The sequence below is a fragment of the Echinops telfairi genome, unplaced genomic scaffold, assembly GCF_000313985.2.
Source record: "Echinops telfairi isolate 266 unplaced genomic scaffold, ASM31398v2 ScPeMD7_443;HRSCAF=831, whole genome shotgun sequence".
NCBI classification, from domain to species: Eukaryota; Metazoa; Chordata; class Mammalia; order Afrosoricida; family Tenrecidae; genus Echinops; species Echinops telfairi.
This window is the reverse complement of record NW_022104341.1, coordinates 63,917,574-63,943,017: the sequence shown is the minus strand read 5'-3', so window position 1 is coordinate 63,943,017 and position 25,444 is coordinate 63,917,574. Positions and strand designations below refer to the sequence as shown.

Here is a 25,444-nt window from a genome sequence, read left to right as displayed (position 1 = left end):
TGTTTTAAGTGACAAAGAGACTGCCTTTGAGCTCTGTCCTCCACAAAAGGAGTGGTAGATACTGTTTGGCCTTTGGAGTAAATGGAAGTCTGAACCTGCATAAATGTGAGCACACAAACACCCCTTCTACTGGTTAGGGGCCGAAAGAAGGCTGTACTCTGTATATGTACGAGCACACCATGACTCTGTACAACGAGAGCTCTGTTTTTATCATTTCCTAGTTCATCTTCCTTTAAAAGTGTTCCCAGTGATCATGTCAAGCCCACTCACCTAGGCGAGTTTAAAAGCAGCGTGATGCCAGCGGTTCTGTTCGACACTGCACATTGCTCACACCAGCCTGTTGAAGTCATTCGTTTCTTTTGGTAGACCGTTCTTACTGTTGCACTTTTCCTCTCAGAAAGTTGAACAATTATTAATACGAAGTAATTATTAATATAAAGCACACAGCTGCTTTCCATGCGTTCCGTGAGGAGAATAAGCTATTATGCAGTTTCCCCTTCCCCCCGATAAAAAAGTCTTTCATCAAAAACTGACATCCTAAATGAAGGACATAATTGTACAGCTTATTTATTAGTGTGTCAAACTTAAAATGTAATGGTTTCATATTTCAGAATGAAAAGCGCGTTGTGATTCATGGCTGCTGGTGACAAGAGAGACAGCTCTTATATTACCGCACTGATTGCCTGCTGATATACCGCTATACATTTTCTCAAGGGGGGGGAGTTCTCTTCCTAGGCAATAGCTCCCTCTACTTGAAAATAGTGGTGTAATTATAGCTCAACACTGTGTACTTTATTAATGACTTTTCTTGACTATATTTTTATTCGAATCCTATTCATAAATATGTGATGCTATACATCAGAGCACATAAGAATTCCTAGAAGTCTCTTGCCTCGGTGGTGGAAAGGAAGGCTAGTTAAGGAAAGCCAGATGGGTTGTGCGTGAGGATACTTTTCTGTGAATGAGTGGTGCTGTTCTTGCTTTGAAATGTCGTCCATTGGCTTACACATGCACACAGGACTTGGTAAGTGAGTGTGCACATCTCAAGCACAGTGGTGGAGCAGGACCGGATCAAGCAACTGCAGAAGAACCGTCAGCCACTTCGAACAGCCCTCGGCTGGGACTTGGCAAAATCTTATTTCACTAATTCCCAAGTCTTGTCATTCAAACACGAAACCTGCCTGTTTCCCTCTACTCTCTCGCAAAAGGTCGATTAGAAGGGAGCAGGGTGGCCCCTCATGGAAGCCACGTTGCTATTTGTGGGACAGTGTGTGCATCACCGGAGAATTGGAGCAGGATACATTAACCTGAGCCAATGCTGTTGTGATGGAGCTTTGGTTTGGGGATTTTTTCCCCCGTGGGTTTGAAGTTTCATATCCGTACCATGAACCTCCACTATTAGGGCAAAATAGGGAGATGTTAATTATGAAATTTTAGTGCGAACTTGTTTTTTACTCCTTCACTCACAGTTCTTCGTGTCCAATTTCTTCTTTTGTCGTCAGAAGTGAGGAAGGGGCAGCAGTCTGGAGTTCAAGCCTAGGGATTTATGGGCCAGACTGACTGAGTTTCAGTCCCTGTTCAGTTACTTGCCAGCTAAGTGATCGTGGCAAGTTGCCCAAAGTATCCAAGCCTCAGTTTCCTTCTTGATAAACTTCAGACCATAAATTTACCTACGTTAATGGAATTGCTATACAGGTTACATGAATTTATGATTGTCAAACATTTAGAAGAGAGCTTGACATAGGTAAGTGCTAAGTATCAGTGTTTGTCGAGTAAAAGAAAAGGAATCATGGGAATGTTTTTTAAAGAAAAAAAATCACTTAATTTGGATTCTAAATTTAGGGTGTTTTTATTAACTAGTTATATTTATTGAATGCCAGTGCTATCTTCAGTGCTTTTTGAGTTGAAAAATGAGCCCCCTCAAGGCTGGAGGTGGGCGGGGGTGATGAGAGATGTTTGCAGGCATGTCTCTGTGTGCCAGGCGAGTCCTGGGGGCCCGGGAGGTTTAAACATTGAGCTGTGAGCCGATAGGTCTGTGATTCCCAGCCAGCTGCGGCTTGGAGGGAGAAAGAAGGAGCAGTCTGTTTCTGTGAAGGTTTATTGTCTTCAAAGCCCTCTGGAGCAGACCTGCTTTGCCCTGTAGTGTAGACTTGATGGCGGTGGGTTTTGATTTGCTGTGGGTTATAGAATAATTCTTATCTAGAGTCACCCCCGTTCTCTGTTCCACCACTTAAACCACTGCACCACTAGGGAACCCACACCACGTCCTAAGTGTAAGTCACGCTATGTGAGAACATCTTTGAAAATGTTTGGCTTTTGGTTGTTCACCTTAGGGTATAGCTCAGAGGTGTTATGTCGCTGGAGGTCACCCTCTTGAAGCTGTGTTATATGCTTTTCTGTTTTCCAGTACATGAAACCCAGGATTGATGAACCCAAAGGGGCAGCAAGTAGAATAAGGGCTTCAGGGGAGGGGAGTACAGTGGTTGGCGGGGTTGGGGGCTGGGGTCAAAAAGGGAGATGACGTCAAGGAGTCCATGTAGAAAAAAAATGTCTGGAAACGGATTGTGGTAGCGCTTGTGCAATTCGACTTGACCTGATTGAACTATGGAATGATATGATATATGTATTAAATCTCAATAATACATTAAAAATAAAAGTCAACATTAAACGTATGTTTTCAGTGGAGTAGAATTTTTCTGAACCTCAGTGCATGGGGTGGTGGGGTTGTATACTAGGGAAATACATAGATGCGGAGTAGGATTTTCTGCAGGATGCTACTCTGGAAACACAGTTATTGCCCAAGAGTAGTCGACTAGTAGCTGGGCTTTGGCTTTCCTCCATGGCATGTCTCTGCTTGGGGACATTACAGGATCTTGCCGATCTTGCCCAGTGTTCCCTAAACCTCTTGTGGATAAACACCAAAAGTTTGGAAAAGGACCTTTTATATATTGAGCATTCAAACATGCAGTAGAAACTCTTGAGCTTTTATCTTTACCTTGGTACAAGCAGTTATTTGTGTGCTTTTGTAAGGAACCATTCTGGAAGAATATTACCAGAATGCTGGACAAATTAAATCAGAGGCCACATCAGACGCATGAGTAAATATGCCTTGTCTTAAGACAGCCTGTTTGTTTCCTGGATGAGCCATCTCTCTTCCTTGTGTCTTCTTAGGATCCCTTGGATTCTACAAGGTCAGTGATCGTGATTCGTTCTCTGGTGGCGGATGGCGTAGCAGACAGAAGTGGAGAACTTCTACCTGGAGATCGCTTGGTCTCAGTCAATGAACACTCCTTGGACAACTTGTCACTTGCTGCATCTGTGGAAATCCTGAAAGCAGTTCCATCAGGGATTGTACACCTTGGCATCTGCAAGCCTTTGGTGGTAAGCATTGCATTTTATTAATATACTGTTATAACAGGTAATCAGGAGAAAGATGAAGCTGCCTACTCTTGCAAAGGTTTAAAGTCTCAGAAACCAAAGTGGGCTAAGTGATATTGTTCTCCTGTGTTCTGTAGGGTTGCGCCAAGTCGGAATGGACTTGGTGGCTCTGAGTGTGGTTTTGACAGTGTCGTAGTTAAGGATATACAGATGTTACAACAGAAACACCTGGCTGTGGATCCTTGTTCAGCTGCTCCCTTTTTGTGTGGGCTTGGATGAGTTTCTGAAGCTCCCTGACTTCCAAATTCAGAAAATATACTTTCTGTCTCAAAAGGTTTTGAAAATTATATTAAGCATTTAGCACAATATTACTGTGTTTGTCAGGGTAGACTAGTGAAGCAAATTCATTGAAACTTAGATGAATATAAGAAAGAGTGTTATATAAAGGGTAATTGTACATTAAGAAAGCATCCCAACCCAGTCCAGTCCAAGCCCATATGTCCGATACCAATCTATAAAGTCCTCTTCAAACTCAGGAAGCACATGCAATGACGCTGAATGCGGGACGATCGCAGGCCAGTTGGTAGAAATTATTTGGATCTGGTGGTGTTGTAAGCATCTCCGCGCTGGCAGGGTTCTCCATGTGGCTCCTCCAGTTCCCAGGCACGGATGGGGTCTGTCAGCGTAGTGCCATGTGTCTTGTCAGTAGAGCATCTCCAAGGGAGTGAGCAGAGAGAGAGAGTGTGTCTCCTGCCTCCAGGGAGGAAATATAGGAATTCCCAGAATTCTCAGAAGACCATACCCACACAGAGGCCTCATTGGTTATATTGTGATTCACAAGCCAGACTCCACCCCTTCACTCATAATCCTTTCAAATTGACAGCAGATTGTGTAACTACCACAGTTATATAAATGAACTTGTCAACACAGCTATTCCTACTACCACCACTTGCACTATTTTGATCTTCATGCTTTTAGTACTGCCTCTATGTTCTTGTCATATTCCTTCTGACCTAAATTAAAATAGATACATATTCTTTTGGGGGAAGAATTATGTTGAAATAGCATTTAATAAATTATAATTGGTTAATCATATTTTAATCATATGGCAATGAGATTTTTTATCACCTAGAATACTTAGATGAAGTGGTCTTATAGTAGTTCTATTATTTAATTTTCTATACTGGGATAGAGTACTGATAAGTGTTAGACAGCCATGCTAGAGTTAAGGGGCTCTTGAGGTTTGCCAATAATAAAATAAAACTTGATGATATTAAAAATTATATTACTTGATAAATAATACAAAAATGGTAATATTAAAATTATAGTTATGGAATGTTTTAAGAGCTATAAGAGCCCCCAATCAAGTCACTTTTTAAAGAAAATTGTATTGCTTTAAGTATTACTATTTTTGAAGTCTTATTATATGCCAGTCACTATTTCAGATCTTTAGATATAGCAACTATTTCAATCCTCACAACAAAAGGTTGACTTTTGGTCACCCCCACTATAGATAATGTCGATCCAACACAGAGTTGAACAGCTTATCCAAGATCATATAACTGGTCAGCGGGGTGGGGGTGGGGGCTTGTTGGAATATGAACCTACCATGTGACCTCAGACCTTGTCCTCATAGCTGCCTCTTTCTGCTGTAATGAGTTGTCACGTGTTCGAGTGGTCTTACAGTAGTTCTATAAGACCTATAAGAGGCATGCTGGTGCCCTGGATGACACACGGGGCTGCTAACCATAAGGCCGACTAAGTGGCTTCCATTGTGTTTATGTGCCACAGTTTGCTTATTGATCAGTCCATGATAGTTTTGGTTGTTTCTACCTTTTGGCTATTGTGAAAAGTGCTACAATGAATGAATACAGATTTGTATTCATTTAATATGAATACATATGCTTTCATTTATTTGGGATCTATGTCTAGGATTATCAATCACTGATCTTCTGAGGTCTCTCTGGGTGAACCAAACCTACCTACCTACCTGCCCATCTCTCTCTCTTTTTCTCTCTCTCTCATGCACATGCACACGCACTCACACATTTGGGCATTTTCTGACAGTTTATACCTACTGGTCCCATAAGATGGATAAAAAACAAAACTCAGAATTCACAAGTGGAGGATGGCATGTGCAGTTGAATTTTGCTACGTTGTACGATCTGAAGATTGAATCTGCCTTGAACTAGCTCTTTGGGTCTCAAAACTACCCCAGCCCTAGTAAGGAGGGGCAGGGAATCCTGGTGCTGATTCATGGCTCCTTGTCCCACTTCTCTGGACTCAGCAGGGATCAGCGAGATGCCAGCAGAACCAGTGATGGGTAACTTATGTGCGGTTGCTGTCTCACTTGGCTGAGATAGCTCGCATACAGGCCAGTGCTGGTCTGAGGTGAAGACACCTTCCGCTGTCCTCCCTGGTCACCTGGCCGGAAAGTGCATGTGGGACCTTGCCGCCACTGGCACAGTGCGGGTCCTTCGCCAACAGAGAATTGGCTTATGTGTCCAAACCTCATAATAGATCATTGATATTAAAGGATACATACCTCTGTGTGTGTGTGTACATACACATAAAAATGCCTACCATGGTATTGATTCTGATTCATAGCAACCCTACATGGTAGAACAGAAATATTCCTTAGGATATTGGAGATTATAAAACTTTAAAATAAATTATAACAGTTTTATTGACTTAATTTACACATCATACAATTCATTGGTTTCAATGTATTAAAAAGATGACACAAAGAAAAACAAAACCAAAAAGTGAAACAGCCAGCAACAACCACAAAATAAAACAGAAAAACCTCAGTTGAAAAGATAGCCCAAAATAGTAAAATTAGAACAAATTTAAAATGGGTCAAAGGGAGATCAAATGATAAGGTGTTAAATTTTAACCCAACGGCATCATTTGCTCATATGTTAAGTTGAAGATAAACTTGAAGAAAATGGAAACGAATCCATGAGAGCCAAAATACAACCTTGAATCTATCCCACCTGAATTTTGAGAACATCTCAAGATCAGATTGTACACATTGAACAGTAATGACAGAAGACCCGATGAGTTGGGGGAGGGCATGAAGAACATTATTCATGAAGAAAGCAAAAAGGCATTAAAAAGACAGGAAAGAAAGAAAAGAACAAAGTGGATATCAGAAGAGACTCTGAAACTCGCTCTTAACTGTAGAGTCGCTAAAGCAAATGGAAGAAAGGATGAAGTCAAAGAGTTGAATAGAAAATGGCAAAGGGCAGGTGGAACCATGTCAAATATTATAATGAAATGTGCAAAGACCTAGAATTAAAAAAGCAAAAAGGGAAAACATAGCATATCTTACACTGAAGGACTTGGAGAAAAAATTCAAACCTTGAGTTGCAATATCGACAGATTCCATGAGTAAAATATTGAATGATGTAGGAAGCATCCAAAGAAGACACAGTCATTGTACTAAAAAGTAGTCAACATTCCACCATTTCAGGAGGTAGCATATGAGCAAAACCATGGTGCTGAAGGAAGAAGTTCAAGGTGCCCTGAAACCATTAGCCAATAACAAGGCTCCAAGAATTGATGAATTACCCATTGAAATGTTTCAATAAACCACTTAATCCCTGGAAACCCTTACTCATTCATGCCGGGAAATTTGGAAAACAGCTACTTGGCCAATTGACTGGAAGCGATCCATATCTGTTTACCCATTCCAAAGAAAAGTGACCCAATAGAAGGTTCAAACTATATAACAATATCACTGATATCAAATGCCAGTGAAATTTTGCTAAAGATACCCAACAACAGTTGCAGGGGTACATTTATAGGAAGTGCCAGCTGTCTTGGCCTAATTCAAAAGAGGATGTGAAGCAATGTATGATATCATTGCTGATGTTAGATGGATCTTGGCTCAAAGCAGAGAATACTAGAAAGGTGTTTATTTGTGTTTTATTGGCTCTGCCAAGGCATTCAACTATGTGGATCATAACAAGCTGTGTGCAACCTTGAGAAGAATGGGAATTCCAGAACACTTCACTGTGCTCATGCGAAACTTGCACATGGATCAAGGGTTAGTTTGTGAACAGAACAAGGGAATACTGCATAGTTTAAAATCAGGAAAGGTGTATATCAGAGTTGTATCCTCTCACCATACTTATTCAATCTGTATGCTGAACCAATAATACACGAAACCGGATCCTATGAAGAAGAATGAAGTCTTAGGGTTGGTGGAAGGCTTGTTAACAAACTGTGATATGCAGATGACACAACCTTGCTTGATGAAAGCCCATAGGACTGGAAGCATTTGCTGGTGAAGATCAAGGTTTGCAAACTTCAGTATGGATTTTGACTCACTGTTAAGAAGGCCCAAATCCTCACAACTGGACCAATAGGTAACATTCTGATAAATGGATAAAAGGTTGAAGTCAAAGATTTTTGTCTTGCTTGGATCCACAATCAATGTTTGTGGAAGCAACAGTCAAGAAATCAAAAGATGTGTTGTATTAGGCAAATCTGCAGCAGGGTACTGAAAAGTAAGGGTGTTACTTTGAGAACTAAGGTGAGACTGACCCCAGCCGTCATATTTTCACTCCCCCCATATGCATGTAAAATTAGAAATTGAAGAAAGAAGAATAAAAAATTATTGCATTTGAATTGTGGTGCTGGAGAAAGATATTGAAAGTACCCTGGAATGCAAAAGGACCAACCAATCTGTCTTGGAAGAAGTATGGTGAGAGTGCTCCTTAGAGGCAAAAATGCTGAGACTTTGCCTTACATACTTTGGACATGTCGTCAGGAGAGACCAGTCCCTGGAGAAGGTAAAGTAGAGGTGCAGCAAAGGAGAGGAAGACCCTCCAGGAGAAGGATTGCCATCGTGGCTGTTAACAGTGGAATCTAGCATAGGAACAACTGTGAGGATGGAACAGGATTCGGCAGTGTTTCATTTTGGTGTGCATCAGGTTGCTATGTTTAGGAACTACCTCAATGGCACCTAACAACACCTGCATGAGTCCACTTTTCAATGTCCTCTGTCTGACAGGAAGTCTATGTACATCCCTGTCAGGGGTCCGAGGATGTCATTGGAGTCTTAGACCATGTGGGAACCCCGCAGGTGGATTCTGGGCTTTCACTGTCATCCATAGACTTCTGCAAACTGGGTGTCCAAATTTAAGCTCTGGTACTGTTCCCTCCTCCAGATTTGGATTTTATTTATAATCCTTGGATCACACAAGCTGGCATGTTTCTTCTTTGTGGATGTTGCTGACAGTTTACTTAGCTGACTAATTGTTTTAAGACGAGTCTTTAGGATTCGAGACACTATTTATTTATTTTTGATAGCTGGGCACCAGCTGATTTCTTCAACACTTTACTATAGCACAAATATCTTCAGTGATCACTTCATGAGGCCACATAGAGAGTCATTGCTCTGTTTCCCTTTGGAGGGTTACTTGATGCAGAAACTTTGATTAAACCTTGAATGCGTGACTGAATGTGCCAGGAACTTGGGGCAACTGTTGAGTGAAGAAGACATCTCTTATTGTAAACAGGAATCCTCCGTGAGGTCAGAATTTAAGTGGGAGAAGATTTTGATAGTTTGAGAACATCTTGACACTAAAGTTATCGTGCCCTCCTTTGGTGTGTTACTAAAACTAGCAAGTAGAGAAGCTTGGGAGGTCTTCTCTCACCTGAGTACCTCTCTCTTTCCCTCACGACCCAAACGTATGTCTGGAGTAGTTAATCTGTGCATCTCAGGTAGCTCCCAGCTGGCTGGAGTGCTACAGGGTCACTACGTAAGAACTAACTGTTCTTAGATTAGGGGTACAGTTAAGTGTGAGCTCAAAATCCATTCATGTCTTTCTCGCTGATGTATGTCTTTGGTCCACTCTAGAGTGATCATTATCCTTTTATTGGGGAACATTATGAACCATCCTCATGGGAGCATATGGTAATTCTACATGTGAGACTCTGAATCTTTTCAGGAATAGACAGCTTCAACTTTGTCCTGGGGAGTGGCTGGTGGGTTTCATTCACTCACAGGGATTTGGTTAAAAAAATTTCATACTATGTGTATCCTATCAAAAAACATCATTGAGTCATTTTTTATAGAGTTTCTAAGACTGTAAGTCTTTTCAGAAGCAAATAGATTCAACTTAATCCTGCAAAGCAGCTGGTTGGTTTGAACCACTGATCTTGTGGTTAACAATCCAATTCCTAATCCACAGTGCCACCAGGACTCCTTGTGTATTCTATCAGGTATTTGACAATATATTTATTTACTTATTATTGAGTATCTAAACAGTAAAATGTAGCCTAGCTCACTATCAGGTATTTGACAATATATTTATTTACTTATTATTGAGTATCTAAACAGTAAAATGTAGCCTAGCTCACTAATTCTACATGTACTAAGGCAAGTTCTTGATTGAAGAGTTGTTATTGCATATTTGGTGTTTCAGTTTTATCGTAGCTAAAACAGATACCATAAAACACAGAGTTTGATTTTTGCACAAACTAAGGAGTAGCAAACGATATTATATGAGTAGCTCATCTCCTCAGTAGTTGGGTGTTGCTGGAACTTTGTAGACTTTTCTTGATTATCTGTGCTGCATGGGGTAAATCCCAACAAGTTCTGTTCAGTATGACCTTATGACCATATGACCTTACCTTGCAGCAGTTTTAAGATGTTTCGTGTAGTTTAGAAAACAGGACTTAGTACCAACAGGGTGTGGATTCTTGTTCTATTTTGGCAGAGGCAAAGGTACAGAAACCTCAAACCCTGGCGCGCTCCTCAGAGACTGTTTTGAAAGATCATAACTTGGGGGTGGAACTGTGCCCAGGTTCTGTGCGCCCGAGGTTGCCAGTGTACTTGGGAATTAGAGGCCAGTAAAGGGACAGAGAGGGAGGTCCCTACCAAGGCTTTTTACCACTAAGTAATTCTTTCTTCAACATCTGGGTTCTTTCAGCAAGGCTGTTGAGGAGTTGTAAATAGTAATGTAGGCCAGCAGACGTGGATCTTTGATATATCTCCTTTTGTCCCACGCTCTTCCTTTCTTTCAGGGTATGCTTGGTAGCAACTTAGATCATCAACAAGTGTTTACAGAACATTTTCTCAAGAGTCTGTCGCAGAAGTGAGGGTAGAGAGGGTCTGAAAAAGAAGAACCCAGGTCAGGTTGGAGAGGAAAGACTATGAATATTACCGGAGGGAAAAATACTTCTCATCAAGAACAGTGTTACAGAGATGGCAACATTTTCATAAGAAGCTCAGGTGGCTCAATTGTTAGGTGCTTGGCTAGTAACTAGATGATTGGTGGTTCAAATCTACCCAGCTGCTCCATGGGGGGAAAACCTGACTCTGCTCCTCTAAGGACTGCTGTTGTTAGGAGCCATCAGCCGATTCCCGCCCACAGCGACCTTATGCACAGCAGGGAGAACACTGCTAGGCCTGCTTCATCCTCAGCATTGTTCCTAAGCTTGAGCCCATTGTCAGTGTTTCTTCTAGAGGGCCCATCTCCTTCACTGCCCCTCTGCATTACCAAACATGATGCCCTTCTCCAGGGACCGGGCTCTCCTGACAGCATGTCCAAAGTGTGTAAGACCAAGTCTTGCCATCCGTGCCGCTAAGGAGCATGGGATCACTGTGAGGTGGAATTGACTTGATGACACACATGAAAATGCTAGAATACTTATCAAAAAATGGATGTTTTCTACAAAGTCAGATGTGAAAAACGGGTGAACTCACTGTGAAATCTGCTTTGTATGTTGAGGACCAGCATTGCAGAGCTGGTGACGGAGCTCTTAAATCAGTTGGTTGGGAGGTTTGCTTGGCTCTACTGCTCATTAGCTATATGCCCTTGCACTTGTGATTTAACCTCACCAACTGCCATCTTCATCATATCCTGTAAGATGAAGGTGGCCAAGAATTCAAGTGCTGGAGTCAGACAACCGAGTGCACGTCGATAGCTAGTTATGCAACATTAGACAGATTGTGCCCCATTTATAAAATTGGTTTAATAAGAGCAGAGCGATTTCAAGGACTGAATGAATTAATAGACTTAAAGTGCTTGAACCTGCATCTGACACATAGCTTGCACACTCTCGGTTTGCTGTTTTTATATGGATGTGAAATTGTGACCTCTTGGGATTGTTGTGAAAATGAAGCTGAAATAAAGTACTTACCTAGATTGTGACATTTCAAGCAGAAAAGTCTCTGACACACTGCTGTCAAGTTGATTCAGTTCAGAAACTCCGAGGAGCATCCGGTGGATTCAGACCCACGATCTTTTGGTTAGCAGCAGAATGCTTTAACTACTGCACTACCAAGTCTGACTCGTCACCTGTACTCACTGCCATTGAATCAGTTCTGAGGCATAGTGAGCCTATAGGACAGGGCAGCGAGTTTCTGAGACCTGTACCTTTGTACGGGAGTAGAAAATGCCATCTCTCTCTTGAGCAGCTTCTGGGGGGTTCGAACTGCTGACCTTGTGTGTAGGTAGCAGCCCATATGGTAACGGCTACGTCGTCAGGGCTCCCTTTTTGTAGTATATAGCAATACTAAGTACTATGCAATATCCTACAGTTGGCTTTGATGGTATGAGAGGTTTCAAAAATTTCCTGAAAAAAATTCCATTATCTTTCAATTCCATTTTCCCTCTAACTTTTTGAAGTCCCCTCATAGATACTAATGCAAGGATCCCAAGTGGCACACGGATTACATTGCTCAATGTAAAGGTAAAGGTCAGCAGTTGGAATGGAATGCTGGCTCTGTGGAAGAGAGAAAGGTGTGGCAGTCTGTTTCCATAAAGAATTGCAACCGTGGGAACCCTATTTGGCTGAATGTTCTCTCCCACAAGGTCACTATGAGTTGGAATGTGACTAGTTGGCAGTGGGGTTTTGGTTGTATGCATGTACATATCTTAATATTAAGGATTTTCCCCTAGTAAAGTGATTTGTTTTCCTTTTAAGAAATCAGAAAGAAAATATGAGAGAAGTTTGAGAAGGTCTGCCGTGAATACAACTTTCTTTTTAATTATTAAAGAAAAGTGTGCCTCAATGAAACAATGTGCATACATTGTTCTGTCTATTTGCACTTAATGTACTGGTGAGACGTAATCTGAAGAGAGTTAAAAATTAAAGTTTCTCTTTTTTTTTCCTTTTCTTCAGGAAGACGGCAAAGAGGAACAGAGTCATCATATTTTACATCCAGGCAATAATGAATATGAGACTGGATTTTCAGAAGCAGTTAATGATGCAGATCCACGCTTTATTCTCGAAGCACCCAAGGTCTCTGTTAACTTCTCCATTTGGATGATTTTCTTTGTGCTAAGGTTTCTGGGAAGATGACAAACACTTGTTTCCATTGCCTTGACTATGTATTAGATACAAACAAAATAAACACCCCCCACCCTTATTTTTAAAACAATGAAATCCTGTTCCCTTCTGTATCACATTGATTCTAATCATGGCACATACTAAGTATAATGCATTTTTAAAGTATATTTATAAAATTTTAGGGTACAAGAGGATTCTGAAACCAGGCCTATGTTTAAAATCTCTAGAATATGGAGCCAAAATAAAGAATTTAACATTAAATACCCTCTAAAGAGAGGAATTATTTAGCAAAACCATCCTTTGTGCTTTAATTGTAGAAAGCATGGTTGGAAATATTTAACTTTTGTCCTTTCATGTAAATTGTGGTTGTGTTGCTCTTTGTGGTTAGTGTATCATCCTGGTAACTTTTGTATAACGTTTGGACAGTGCTCTAAGTTGGGATGTATTCCTGTAAAACTTTTTTACTCTAGATGTCTTTGTCAAAATTTTATAACTATATGACATTTTCATGTGTACCCTTCAACCACCATTTGTTTGAGATAATCAAGCTGTAGAATTTGGGATATGATCGTAATTTGAAAAGGTTGTCCCCAGTGATGGGCTGCTGCTGGTAAGGAAGGAGTGGGGAGGAGGGGAGCCACTCCTAGAATTTGCTGGGTAGCACAAGTAGTTATGCACTTGATTAATAGGTAAAAGTTTGGCAGTTCAAACCCACCCAGAGATGCCTCAGAAGATAAGCCTTGTAAGGTGACTCCCACAGTCCCAACCATGAAAACTATGCAGCAGTTCTGCTCTGTGCATATGGGGTTAAGTGAGCCAGAATCAACTGGGTGGGAACTAACAAGAGCAGTAACAGCACTCTTACTTGCCCAGGACCAAGAGGGTCTCTATGGTTAGATAGAGCCCTCTCGACATATATTCGTCGTGCATTTTTCCAGAGCTCCAAAAATGTTCTACACATGTATGACTTTACGTTACAAGTATTTGCTCTTCTGATTAGTAAAAATAGAAATCCACTGGAAAATGCTACATTCATTTCTAGATGTATTTTCAATCTAAAGTGAAAAAATGTAGTATGTTATAAAAAAAGTTGTGATGCTTAAAGAGGTTGGCTGCATATCTTTAGTTTATAGAGAATGACTTTAGAACATTGAAAGAGTTATCTAATGTCTACAGAGATGCTTATGATTAAAAAATTCTGACCTTCTAACTCTTCCTTAAGTAATCATATGAGACACACCTGTTTTTATGTACTTTTATATTAGATGGCTGAGTTAAATATTCACTGCAATTAAACAAAAGTGCTATTTTGGATAGAGAATCTTAATAATGAGTCTTCTAGAACAATCATTTATTTACCTTGCTGGGGAAATTTCTGCCTTATTTTACTGTGTCCATTTCCTGATTTGTAGGTCGTGTGAACCTGAGCTGACTTTTTTTCCTCATCTATAATAAAAGCCATTTATGTTAAATATCACTGGCATGTAAGGATAGGACATTCAGCCTGTTAGTGGTTTAATTTTCCAGTTAATGTGCATATTATATGTTTGAAACGTGTATTGATTACGTTTTTTTGCAATGGTTTTTACAGGAATTTAGAGATGAACCCTATTTTAAAGAAGAACTGGTGGATGAACCCTTTCTAGATCTGGGAAAGTCTTTCCAGTCCCAACAAAAAGAGATTGACACCAGCAAGGAGGCCTGGGAGATGCATCCCTTCCTGCCTCTTAGAATGATGGGTGAAGAACGAGAAATGCTTGTTGATGAAGAATATGAGATGTATCAAGACCATCTGCAGTCCATGGAGTTGTATTCCACGCCACATGTTCATGAGGCCACTCCTGTTCCCTCCGTGGAAGATCTTCACTTTGGTACACAGTGGTTACATGATAACACATCAGCTGAGCCTGCAGAAGCAAGATCCATGATGAGTGCATACACCCAGGAGACCCTTCAGTATGGCTACAGCCCTGAGGACATGGTAAGGCACCACAGCGTGCTCACCACAACTTTCTACCCTTTCCTTCCTAGTCCCACGTTATGCATCTTTGAAAAACAAACAATTAGTGAATCGTTTAATCCAGGCTTTCAGAGGAGACCTGGTGTTGTAGGGGGCTACACTTGATGCTGCACACCACAAGGGCAGCAGTTGAAACCCACCAGCCACTCCCCAGGAGAAAAGGGGGACTTTGTGCTCTTGTGAAGATTTACAGCCTCAGACACCCAAAAGTGCAGCCCTACTCTGTCCTATAGGTTTGCCATAGGACACATTTTATGCCATGATTTTACTCAGATTCTTAAAAAGCATATTTAGTGTTAGTGTCTACATTATCATTGGAATCACTTTTGAATCATTCAATACAAGTCTCCAACACTTCATCTTCATTTCCATCCAGATGGTTTGAGGTTAGCAGTTTTATCCCGATTGCAAGTCTCGTTTGTGTGTAACATTCCTCTCTTCCCCATGCCCCTATCCCTTTGAAAGGTGATATGGGTGATTTTCACAGTGCAACCACTTATGGTACTGTTTGTTAAAAAGTGCTTTAAAAGACTTGTTTATAGCAACATTCAATACTTGCAATCTGAAGGATGTTCATCCTAATTACTAAATCTGTGTTACTAAAGTACCAAATTTCCTAGCTCCTTTCATTTCATTTTCCATGACTGATTCTGTGCAAAAGCTTCTCTGGGCTATCCGTGCTGACATTGATCTTGATTGTTTCAAACCTAACGTGTCTTGCTTAAAATAACTTGACTTTTTAGGAGTACTTATATGTTCTTGCTTTGGACATTAACTCTTCTTTATCTATCTTCCCCCACTGTGCCTTCATTCTGACAGCTACACATACTTGGTGGCACAGGATCAGGATGAGTTTGCAACCTTATTTGTCCTCCACTCATTACCTCTGCAGGGGTTCTTGGGTGGTTCACATAGCTAAGTGCTTGGCTATTAGCTGAAAGGTTGAAGGTTCAAACCCAACCAGAGGCAGCTCAGATCTGGTTATCCCCTTCTGAAAGGTCAGCCTATGGAGTAGTTATTTGCACAGATGGGAGTCTCCATGAGTTGGAATCAACCGCTGGCAAGTAGCAATAACACATTACTGAGGACCCGCAAAAGACTAATTTATTATCTAATGTTACAGTGAATTTTAAGAATGTCTTCAAGTGCCTTGCAAAGATAGACCTCCCAATCCATCCTTCCTTAGAGGGTGCCCTCCTGCGGGCTTGTTGGCATTGTTAGGTGTCGTCAACTCAGTTCTGCCTCAGGGTGACCCTATGTACAAAAGTGGGACATGTGTACATAGTGACCCTAAGTACAAAAGTATGAAAATAACCAACTTCTGCCCAGCCTCCTCATCGTTATGTTTGAGCCCACGGTTGTAGCTTCTGTGTCAATCCGTAGTGATGGGAATGGAGTAAAGTCATCAGGAACCTTATTTGCTGATGGGGTATGGCTCAAAATGAGAGTAAAAATCGGAAAACATCTGTTAGTAATTGGAATTTGGAATGTATGAAGTATAAATCTAGGAAAACTGGAAGTTGTCAAAAATGAAATGGAATGCATAAAGACCTATATCCTAGCCATCATTGAGCTGAAATGTATTGGTGTTGGCCATTTTGAATGAGAAAATCATATGGTTACTATGCAGAATTGATAGATTCTAGAGGAAGCCTTCAAGTTCATTGTCAAAAAGGGAGATTTCAAGATCTATTTTGCAAAAATTCATATCATAGTGAATGAGGGGGAGTGTGGAGTGGAGACCCAAAGCCTATTTGTAGGCCACTGGACATCATCCCCTTACAGAAGGGTCTCGGGGAGGAGACGAGCCAGTCAGGGTGCGATATAGCAACGATGAAACATACAACTTTCCTCTAGTTCCTAAATGCTTCCTCCCCCCTCTACTATCATGATCCGAATTCTGCCTTGCAAGTCTGGCTAAACTAGAGGATGTACACTGGTACAGATAGGAACTGGAAACACAGGGAATCCAGGGTGGATGATCCCTTCAGGACCAGTGGTGTGAGTGGCGATACTGGGAGGGTGGAGGGAGGGTGGGTTGGAAAGGGGAAACTGATTACAAAGATCTACATGTGACTTCCTCCCTGGGGGACGGGCAACAGAAAAGTGGGTGAAGGGAGACGTCAGACAGGGCAAGATATGACAAAACAATGATTTATAAATTATCAAGGGTTCATGAGGGAGGGGGAGCGAGAGGGAGGGGAAAAATGAGGAGCTGATGCCAGGAGCTTAGGTAGAGAGGAAATGTTTTGAGAATGATGAGGGCAAGGAATGCACAAATGTGCTTTATACAATTGATGTATGTATGGATTGCGATAAGAGTTGTATGAGCCCCTAACAAAACGAGTAAAAAAAGATCTATTTTGAAGTCTGATGCTGTCTATGATAGGATACTGTCTAGCCGCCTACAAGGAAATCCAGTGAATACAAGCATTATTCAAATTTATGCATCAACCGCTAAAGCTAACGAGGAAACTGAAGGAATCTACCAACATCCAGAAGGCTAGAAGAACATTATCACTTTCTTTGGTGGGAGATATTTCAATTACAGATATATCTATGTACAAATGCCAATAGTACTCAATTCCTTCAGATGTTTTCTACTTTCCTACTATCCCGTTTTAGTTAAAGAATGAAGCCATGACTGTTTACAAACTGGTTCTCTTTGCCTGGGGATTTTTTTCTCCCTGGGGATATAATATTTCCTGTTTTTATTGGGAGGAAACAAAGAGGAACTCGTTTTTCTAATAGTTTTTCTATAGTTCTAAGCCAGCGGTTCTCAACCTGTGGGTCACAACTCCTTTGGGGGTTGAACGACCCTTTCACAGGGGTCGCCAGATTCCTAACAGTAGCAAAACGACAGTGATGGGGTAGCAACGAAAATAATGCTATGGTGGGGGGGGTCACCACAACATGAGGAACTGTATGAAAGGGCTGTGGCATGAGGAAGGTTGAGAACCACTGCTAAGCATTCATATCTACTCAATTGAAATCCTTGGTTCAGGTGTTATTCTCTTATTCTTCAACTTGTTGACCACCATTACCTTTTTCTTAATAACCAAATGCCCCAAACATTACTTTAAATTTCTTTTTAAATGCTAGCTGTTGCTGGGCGCCATGAGGCGATTCGGACTCACAGCAAACCTTACAAGGCAGGGAAGCTTGCCCCACAGTGTCTCAAATCTTTACTGGGACAGATCGCCAGGTCTGTCTTCTGTGGAGCTGCCGGTGGATTCAAACCACTGACTTTTGAGTTAGCAGCAGAGTTCTTAGCCGTTGGGCCAATGGGTCTTCTTTCTGTTAAAGTAGTTACTTACAAAGTCAAAGTCATTGGGACCTTTATTTGCTAATGGGCATTCCTACAAAATCCAAGCTCACTGCCATCACGTCGGTTCTGATGCCTAGCAACCTTTTAGGACGGGGTAGAATGAGCCCTGTAGTTTTCGAGACTAACTCTTTACAGGAGTAGAAAACCCAGTGTTTCTCCCATGGAATAGCTGGTGGGTTGGAACTGTTGACCTTGCTGTTAGCAACCCAACGGGCAACCACCATGCCACCAGCGTCCTTAAAACAGTTCATTAGTTCCTATCATTTCCTCCATATTTCCCTCTCCACTCATCTTATATCTAGACAGTCGTGTAGTTATATCTTCTTTCTTACCCCTATTGAAGATTTGAATTAAATTGTGCATTCTCTACATTTCATTAAGTAATAAAGACTGTAAGATTTCTAAGACTGTAATAAACTTCGCTATATTCATAATCTGTTCAGGAAAAGTTTGGTTCTAAGAGCTTACCACTGAAGTCTGAACAGTAAAACTTGGGGAAAATGTATAACATGTAGGAGTTATAATTCACTTTTTCCCCCTTGTGAACAATGCTAATTTCCAACAATAGAGAATAATAAAAGTTAAGTGATGTTTGGTATATCCATATTGTAAATATAACATTATTTAAATGTTTGCTAATAAAGACTAAAAAACTCCTAATAAAATACTGAGGTAAGAATTGTGTCTTCTGGCAAATTGGAACTTTTAAACCTCACTGTTGACTGCATCTGCCAGTTCTAGGCTTGCTTGATTAGACAGGTAGAGACAACCTTCACTCAGTACTTTGGGATCAGCAGGTAACGTGCTTGCAAGTGTAGGTATCAAACTCGTTTTGCACCCACAGGGGGTGCATGTCAGTAATGGACCTCATAAATCATGTATTACTTTGACTTGATAAAGCATTTATCTTTTGGCAAATGTTTATTTAAATCCACTTATTAATATTCATATGTTTCTTTTTAAAAACAAACCAAAACCCCAGTGTTTGACAAAAGCAGATTTTGCTAGCTTCTACTCTTGTAGGTACTAAGTTTCCACCATTTGTTACTACTTACCACAGTATAAACTGTTCCTTGAGAATGCCTGTTTGCAGAGCCAATTTTCCACTGTCCTTATTATCTGTTTGAGCAACATTGCGTGTTCAGTACTAATGCATTTCTATTTTTCTTCCTCTCCAGATGAAAGAAAATTTTGGCATTGATCTTCTAGCCTCTATAACCTCAACTGAAGCCAACAGCCAACAAGGCAGCTTTGACGATCTGGAAAATCTCAATTCGTTAACGGAAAGCAGTCTGGATTTAGGTTTGTGGGGATTTTGTTTGTTTGTTTGTTTCCCATAAGCACAAATTACATTTCTATAATCCTCTAGTTTTATTTTTGCATGCAGTGAATTTCATGGAGACATTTTCATTTGGTCTGATGTTTTGAATTTAGATCTCCTTATTAACTAATCTTCTCTAGCCAGCTGGGAGAATAAATGTGACTCATATTTCACCTTAGAACTTTAGCCTCTTTTCTGCATTTTCTCTGCCTCCTCTGGTTGTTATTGACATGGGTGGAAACAAAAACTAGTTTCTTAAACTAAATCTCAAATAAGTTGCTGCTAATATTAATATTAAATTATCTCATGCTATTAAGTGATATTGTTAGCCCATTGAATAGGGATGTTAAATATTAATATAGTGAGGCATATATTAAACATTTATGAAACCTTTTTATAGACATATATTGCAGTCAATTTTAGTACATTAATAACATAGTTTCCAAAAAGTAAAAGTATAACGACTCTCTCTGCCTCCCTTTATATCTGCAAAAGCTTGGTTGTAAAAACCAAACAAAACTTTCCTTCATCCAACAGTGAAGTATCAAATGTTGTTTCAGTAGTACTCTCCCTGGGTGAGAAAATTCTCTTGGAGCCGTGGAATTGATAGAGCCGTTGTTCAGAATTTATGCTGCTCTACCTGTGAGCATTTCTCATATTGTAATAAATTGAGAAGGGCCAGAGAAAGCTATAGAAAGTAGTATAGCAGTTTTATGTGAGTTCAGAATTCTGATTAGAAAAATTTGAAAGATGGAATCCAACCTGTAAAGATAATAATCCTTGTCCATTCCCTGGGAGTCATATGTAAGTTGAGGTTGAAGGTCACAACAATGAAAAGAAGTCCACAAGAGCCAAAATATGACCAAGAGTATATCCCACTTGAATTTTGCCGCCATCTCAAGAGCAAACTTGCGTCACTGAGCACTAATACCGGAGACCTAATGAACTGTAGGGTGACAGTAAGAGCACCATAGACGAAGAGAGCAGAGCAACATTTAAAGACAGGAAAGAAAGACATTTTCAAAGTGGATGTCAGGAGAGACTTTCAAACTTTCTCTTTTTGTTTATTGGGGGCTTTTACAGCTTTTATAACAACCCATACAGCAATTGTATCAAGCATATTTGTATATATGTTGCCATCATTATTTTCAAACTTTCTCTTAATGGTGGACTAGCTAAAGCAAATGAAAGAAATGATGAAGTAAAGAGTTCAACAGAAAATTTCAAAGAAGAGAGGGGGAAGTGGGGAGGGAGGAGGAAAATGAGGACCTGATGCCGGCGGCTTAAGTGGAGAGGAAATGTTTTGAGAATGATGAGGGCAATGAATGTACAAATGCACTTTACACAATTGATGTCTGTATGGATTGTGATAAGAGTTGTATGAGCCCCTAATAAAATGATTAAAAAAAATAAAAAAGCAATTTAACTATAAAAAAAAGAAAATTTCAAAGAGCAGCTCAAGAAAACAAGTTAAATATTATAATGAAGTGTGCAAAGACTTAGAGTTAGAAAAACAAAAAGGAAGAACATGTTCAGCACATCTTAAACTGAAAGAACTCCAGAAAAATTTCAGGCCTCGAGCTGCAGTATTGAAAGATTACATGGACAAAATATTCAATGATGCAGGAAGTATAAAAACTAGAAGGAACGAATACACAGGGCCACTGTACCCAAAAGAACTAGATGACATCCAACCAGTTCAAGAGGTAGCATATGAACTAGAACCAATGGTGGTAAAGAAAGAAGTTCAAGCTTCACTGAAAGCATTAGCCAAAAACAGGCTCTAGGAATTGGTGGGGTACCAATTGAAATGTTTCAGCAAGTGATGAAGCCCTGGAAGTAATTACTCATCTATGTCAGGAAATTTGAAAGACAGCCCCTTGGCCAACTGACTGGATGAGATCCATATTTGTACCCATTCCAATGCAAGGTGATCCACAACAGAATGCTCAAATTATAGACCAATACCATTGATATCACATGCAAGTTAATTTTTGCTGAATATCATCCAACAACGGTTGTAGTAATACATTGACAGGGAACTACCAGATGTCTAGACATGATTCAGAACAGAATGTGGAACAAGGGATATAATTGCTGATGTCAGATGAATCCTGGCTCAAAGTAGAGTATACCAGGAAGGATATTTACTTGTGTTTTACTGACTATGCCAAGTCATTCAGCCATGTGGATCATAGCAAACTATGGATAACCTTGAGAAAAATGGGTATTCGAGAACACTTCATTGTGCTCACGTGGAGCTTGTACCTGAGGTAGTTGTGTGAACATAACAAGGGAATACTGCTTAGTTTAAAGTCAGGAAAGGTATGTGTCAAAGTTGCACCTTCTCAACTATACATAGTCAGTCTATATGCTGAACTAATAATCAGAGAAGCTGGAATCGAATAAGAATGAATTCTCAGGGTTGATGGGTGGCTTTTTAACAAACTGATATGCAAATGACACAGCCTTGCTTGCTGAAAGCTAGGAGGACTTGAAGCAGCTGCTGCTGAGAGTCAAGGATTGCAGCCTTCAGTATGATTACAACTCAGTGTTAAGATCAACATCCTCACAACTAAATCAATGATAAATCATGGTAAATGGAGAAAAAGTTGAAGTTGTCAAGGATATTGTCTTGCTGCTTGGATCCACAATTAATGCTCATGGAAGAAGCAGTCAAGAGATCAAAGGAAGTTTCAAATTAGGTAAATCTGCACAGATTCTCTTGAAAGTGTTGAAAAGCAAGGAGGTTACTTTGAGGAGACAAGCTATGGGATTTTCACTTGGCTCATATGCATCTGAAAGTTGGCTATTGAACAAGGTAGACGAGGAAGAGTCAATGCATTTGAACTGTGGTGTTGGTAAAGAGCATGGAAAGTCCCATTGACTGACAAAAGAACAAACATCTGTGTTGACAGAAGTACAGCCAGAGGGCCCCTCAGAGGTAAGGATGGTGAGACTTCATCTTACATACTGTGTGTCAGGAGAGACCATTTCCTGGGGAAAGACATCCTGCTCATTAAAGTAGAGGGGCAGTCTAAAGAGGAGTGCCCTCATTGAGATGGATTGACACAGTGGCTGCAATAATAGGCACAAATATAAGAACAATAGTTAACTTCCGTTGTAAATAAGGTCGCTATGAGTTGGAATGGCATCAATGGCACCTAACAAGAACGACAATATGATAGATGAGGCTACTCGCTTTCCCACAGTGCAGAGAAGATGTTGGCTTTCCAAGATTCCTGCTACACTGTATGTATGTATGTATGTACAGATTCATTTGGGTGTGCTTTTATTTTTAGTTCATAACATTTCTATAGTCTTCTGACATGCTAAATACTTGAGTAGGTTTAATGCATATATGAGTTAATGGACAAATGAATGATGGATAGGCTATATCTATTTGATTACCATGATATTTTATAGCAGGGTTTTCTCAGTCACAGCACATTTAAAAAAAAATAATTTTTATTGGGGGCTCTTACAGTTCTTATAACATTCCAATTTTAGTTTATGTGCTGCCGAAGTGAGCACCTTATTACATTCCATACATCAATTCTGTCAAGCATATTTGCACATATGTTCCCATCATCATTTCTAAAACATATTCTACTTGAGCCCTTGGTATAAGTGCCTTTGTCCGCCCCGCCCCCCCTTGTGAATCCTTGATCAATTATATATTGTTATTCTTTCATGTCTTACACTGTTCTTTGTCCCTCTTCACTCACTTTTCTGTTATTCGTACCCCTCTCTGTGTGTGTGTGTGTTATATCCAACCTTGTGATGGGTTCCCCCGTTGTCCCCCTTTCCCCTCCCTGACTACCCTCCTCCCCTCATGATATCGCTACTCCTACTTCTGTTTCTGAGGGGTTTATCTGTCCTGAATTCCATGTGTCAAGAGCTCTTATCTGTACCACTGTGTGCTCTCCAGGCTGGCTATATTTATAAGGTAGAACTGGATCATGGCAGTGGGGGAGGAAGCATTCAGGAACTAGAGGAATGATGTGTGATTCCGTTAGTGCTATGCTACACCTTGGTTGAATCGTCCCTTCCTTATAACCCTTCCTTGGGGGGACGTCCAATTGTCTAAGATGGGCATGGGGTCCCCACTGCAACCCCCTCATCCACATCGATGAAATTGTTTGTTTGGGATCTTTTGATGTCTGATCCTGTCAACACCTCGTGATGACACAGGCTAGCGTGCGTCTTCCATGTGGGCACAGTACAATGTTGGACCCGATATTTTGTTGGTAGGGTATAGGCTGATATGTGCATTGTAGGGTGTTTAACAGTATCCTTGATCTCAAGTCCATGATGTCAGTAGAGTGCCTTCTCCCAGGGATGGAAATTTAAAAATTAAAAAAAATTCTGAGATTGCTAAATGTCCACTGGGGGCAAAATCACTACTTGTTGGGAGATACTGTTTTATGCCACCAGATGAAAAAGGGTGTAGATAAATCTGTGTAGTAAGTTTTGATAGGGAGGGCAGTGGCGTTTGACAGGGAACGAAAAGGAGGATATTCTCGCGGGATGATCGGGTCTTCCTGGAGTTCTGTGTATTGTCTAAGTGACCCTACCACTACTTCTGGCTTCTTGATGCCATCATCCATGACTTTGTGAGCTCCTGCCATTTAGAGATTATGGTTTTGGATTTAATTTCATCTTCTATATCTTACTCTTGTCTTCCTTTAAAAAAAACATGTCTTTTTGCTTTTAGAGAAATTTCGTAAGAACCTTCAAAGTGCTAACTATTTGTGAAAGGCTATGAGTAAGAGAGTGCTAACAAAGGGTAAGCTAGAAAATTATCAATTTTCAGCAACATATAGGTTGAGTTAGTTCTCAGAATTTAATTTTTCTCTTTAGATGCTTGTCCTGAAAAAGTCAGACTTTTATTTCACTTCCATATTCCTTTCTTTACTAAGCAGTTCACCTGCTGTATCATCAGGCATGCCCAAGACTTCTGCAAGGCCCTTCAGTTCTCTAATTGTAAGGTGAAGGGTTTGAGCTAAGTGCCCTCTAAGGTAAAGTGACCAGATTTTAACATTGGTAAAGTGGGACAAAAGCGGGACACTATTGATAAAACTCATATCCTGGCAAAATAGCCACATGGCAGCCGAAAACCATATACCCTAGCTTGTCGTGCATTCTTTCCAAAACTCGGGACTTTTAAAAAAATGCTGCGGAACGCGGGACAAATTGTTAAAACTCGGGACTGTCATGCCTAAAGCGGACCATCTGGTCACCTTACCTAAGGCCCCTCTCAAGCTTATATGTCTCTAACCACTTTATTAGTAATAGAAATACTTAATAAGGTTTATCTATAGAAAACTAATTTGAAAATTATTTTTGAGGACTTAGGTGCAATGAGCTATTCTTGATCCTATATTTAATTCAAAAGTATGCCTCATCTTCAAAGAGCCTATCCTACATGGGCCCTTAAACTAAGCTTATAAACTAGCATCATAAATAATGTAAGGCATGTATAATAAATTCTAAATGAGTACATTAACTGTGAAGAGGTTTTAGAAGAGACACAATATTCCCAGTCTCCCAGGAATTGTGCTGTCAATGAACCTAGGACAAATTTCTGTTATTGCACTGAGCGTCCTGTGTACACACTCATTTGCATGCCTGTCTTTCACTAGAAATGAAGCTTCTGGACCACCTGGATTATATGTAATTATGCAGTCATAACAACCAAGGCTGTCCATCTTTACAGTTGCCTCACCTGTCTCTGATGGAGCAGCGGTTGGGTTTGAACCACTGACTTTGCGCTTAGGAAGGAGACTTCACACTTCAGAACCACAGGGCTCCTGTTAGCATAGTAGGTTTCAAGAAATAGTTGCTGAATGATAAAGGATTATGCTGCTCATGCTTGATTGTTCAGTAGCATGTAATCTGAAGATGTTTTTTTTTTATCTCCAGTATTTAAGTTGTAAATCCAGTGTTTTCTCTGCTTTGATTCGTTTTGACTTCATTTGTTTGCTGCCCTGTTATTGTATAAACCTGTTTGGAAAAGTCTGCCATTTACCTAGCCGCGTGCGTGCGTGCGTGCGTGCGTGCGTGTGTGTGTGTGTGTGTGTGTGTG

The 25,444-nt window shown here is 40.4% G+C and overlaps 1 protein-coding gene across 4 annotated transcripts in view; it reads left to right on the top strand.

Annotated features, from left to right (window-relative positions):
• PATJ (PATJ crumbs cell polarity complex component) overlaps positions 1 to 25,444 on the top strand; it is a 399,766-nt gene that overhangs the window by 106,848 nt on the left and 267,474 nt on the right. For all 4 annotated transcript variants that reach the window (XM_045291780.1, XM_045291779.1, XM_045291778.1 and 1 more), the window contains exons 17-20: positions 3,172 to 3,381; positions 12,520 to 12,639; positions 14,279 to 14,668; positions 19,214 to 19,337. In XM_045291780.1, the coding sequence (XP_045147715.1) occupies positions 3,172 to 3,381; positions 12,520 to 12,639; positions 14,279 to 14,668; positions 19,214 to 19,337 (844 nt within the window). The remainder of the gene's footprint in view (positions 1 to 3,171; positions 3,382 to 12,519; positions 12,640 to 14,278; positions 14,669 to 19,213; positions 19,338 to 25,444) is intronic.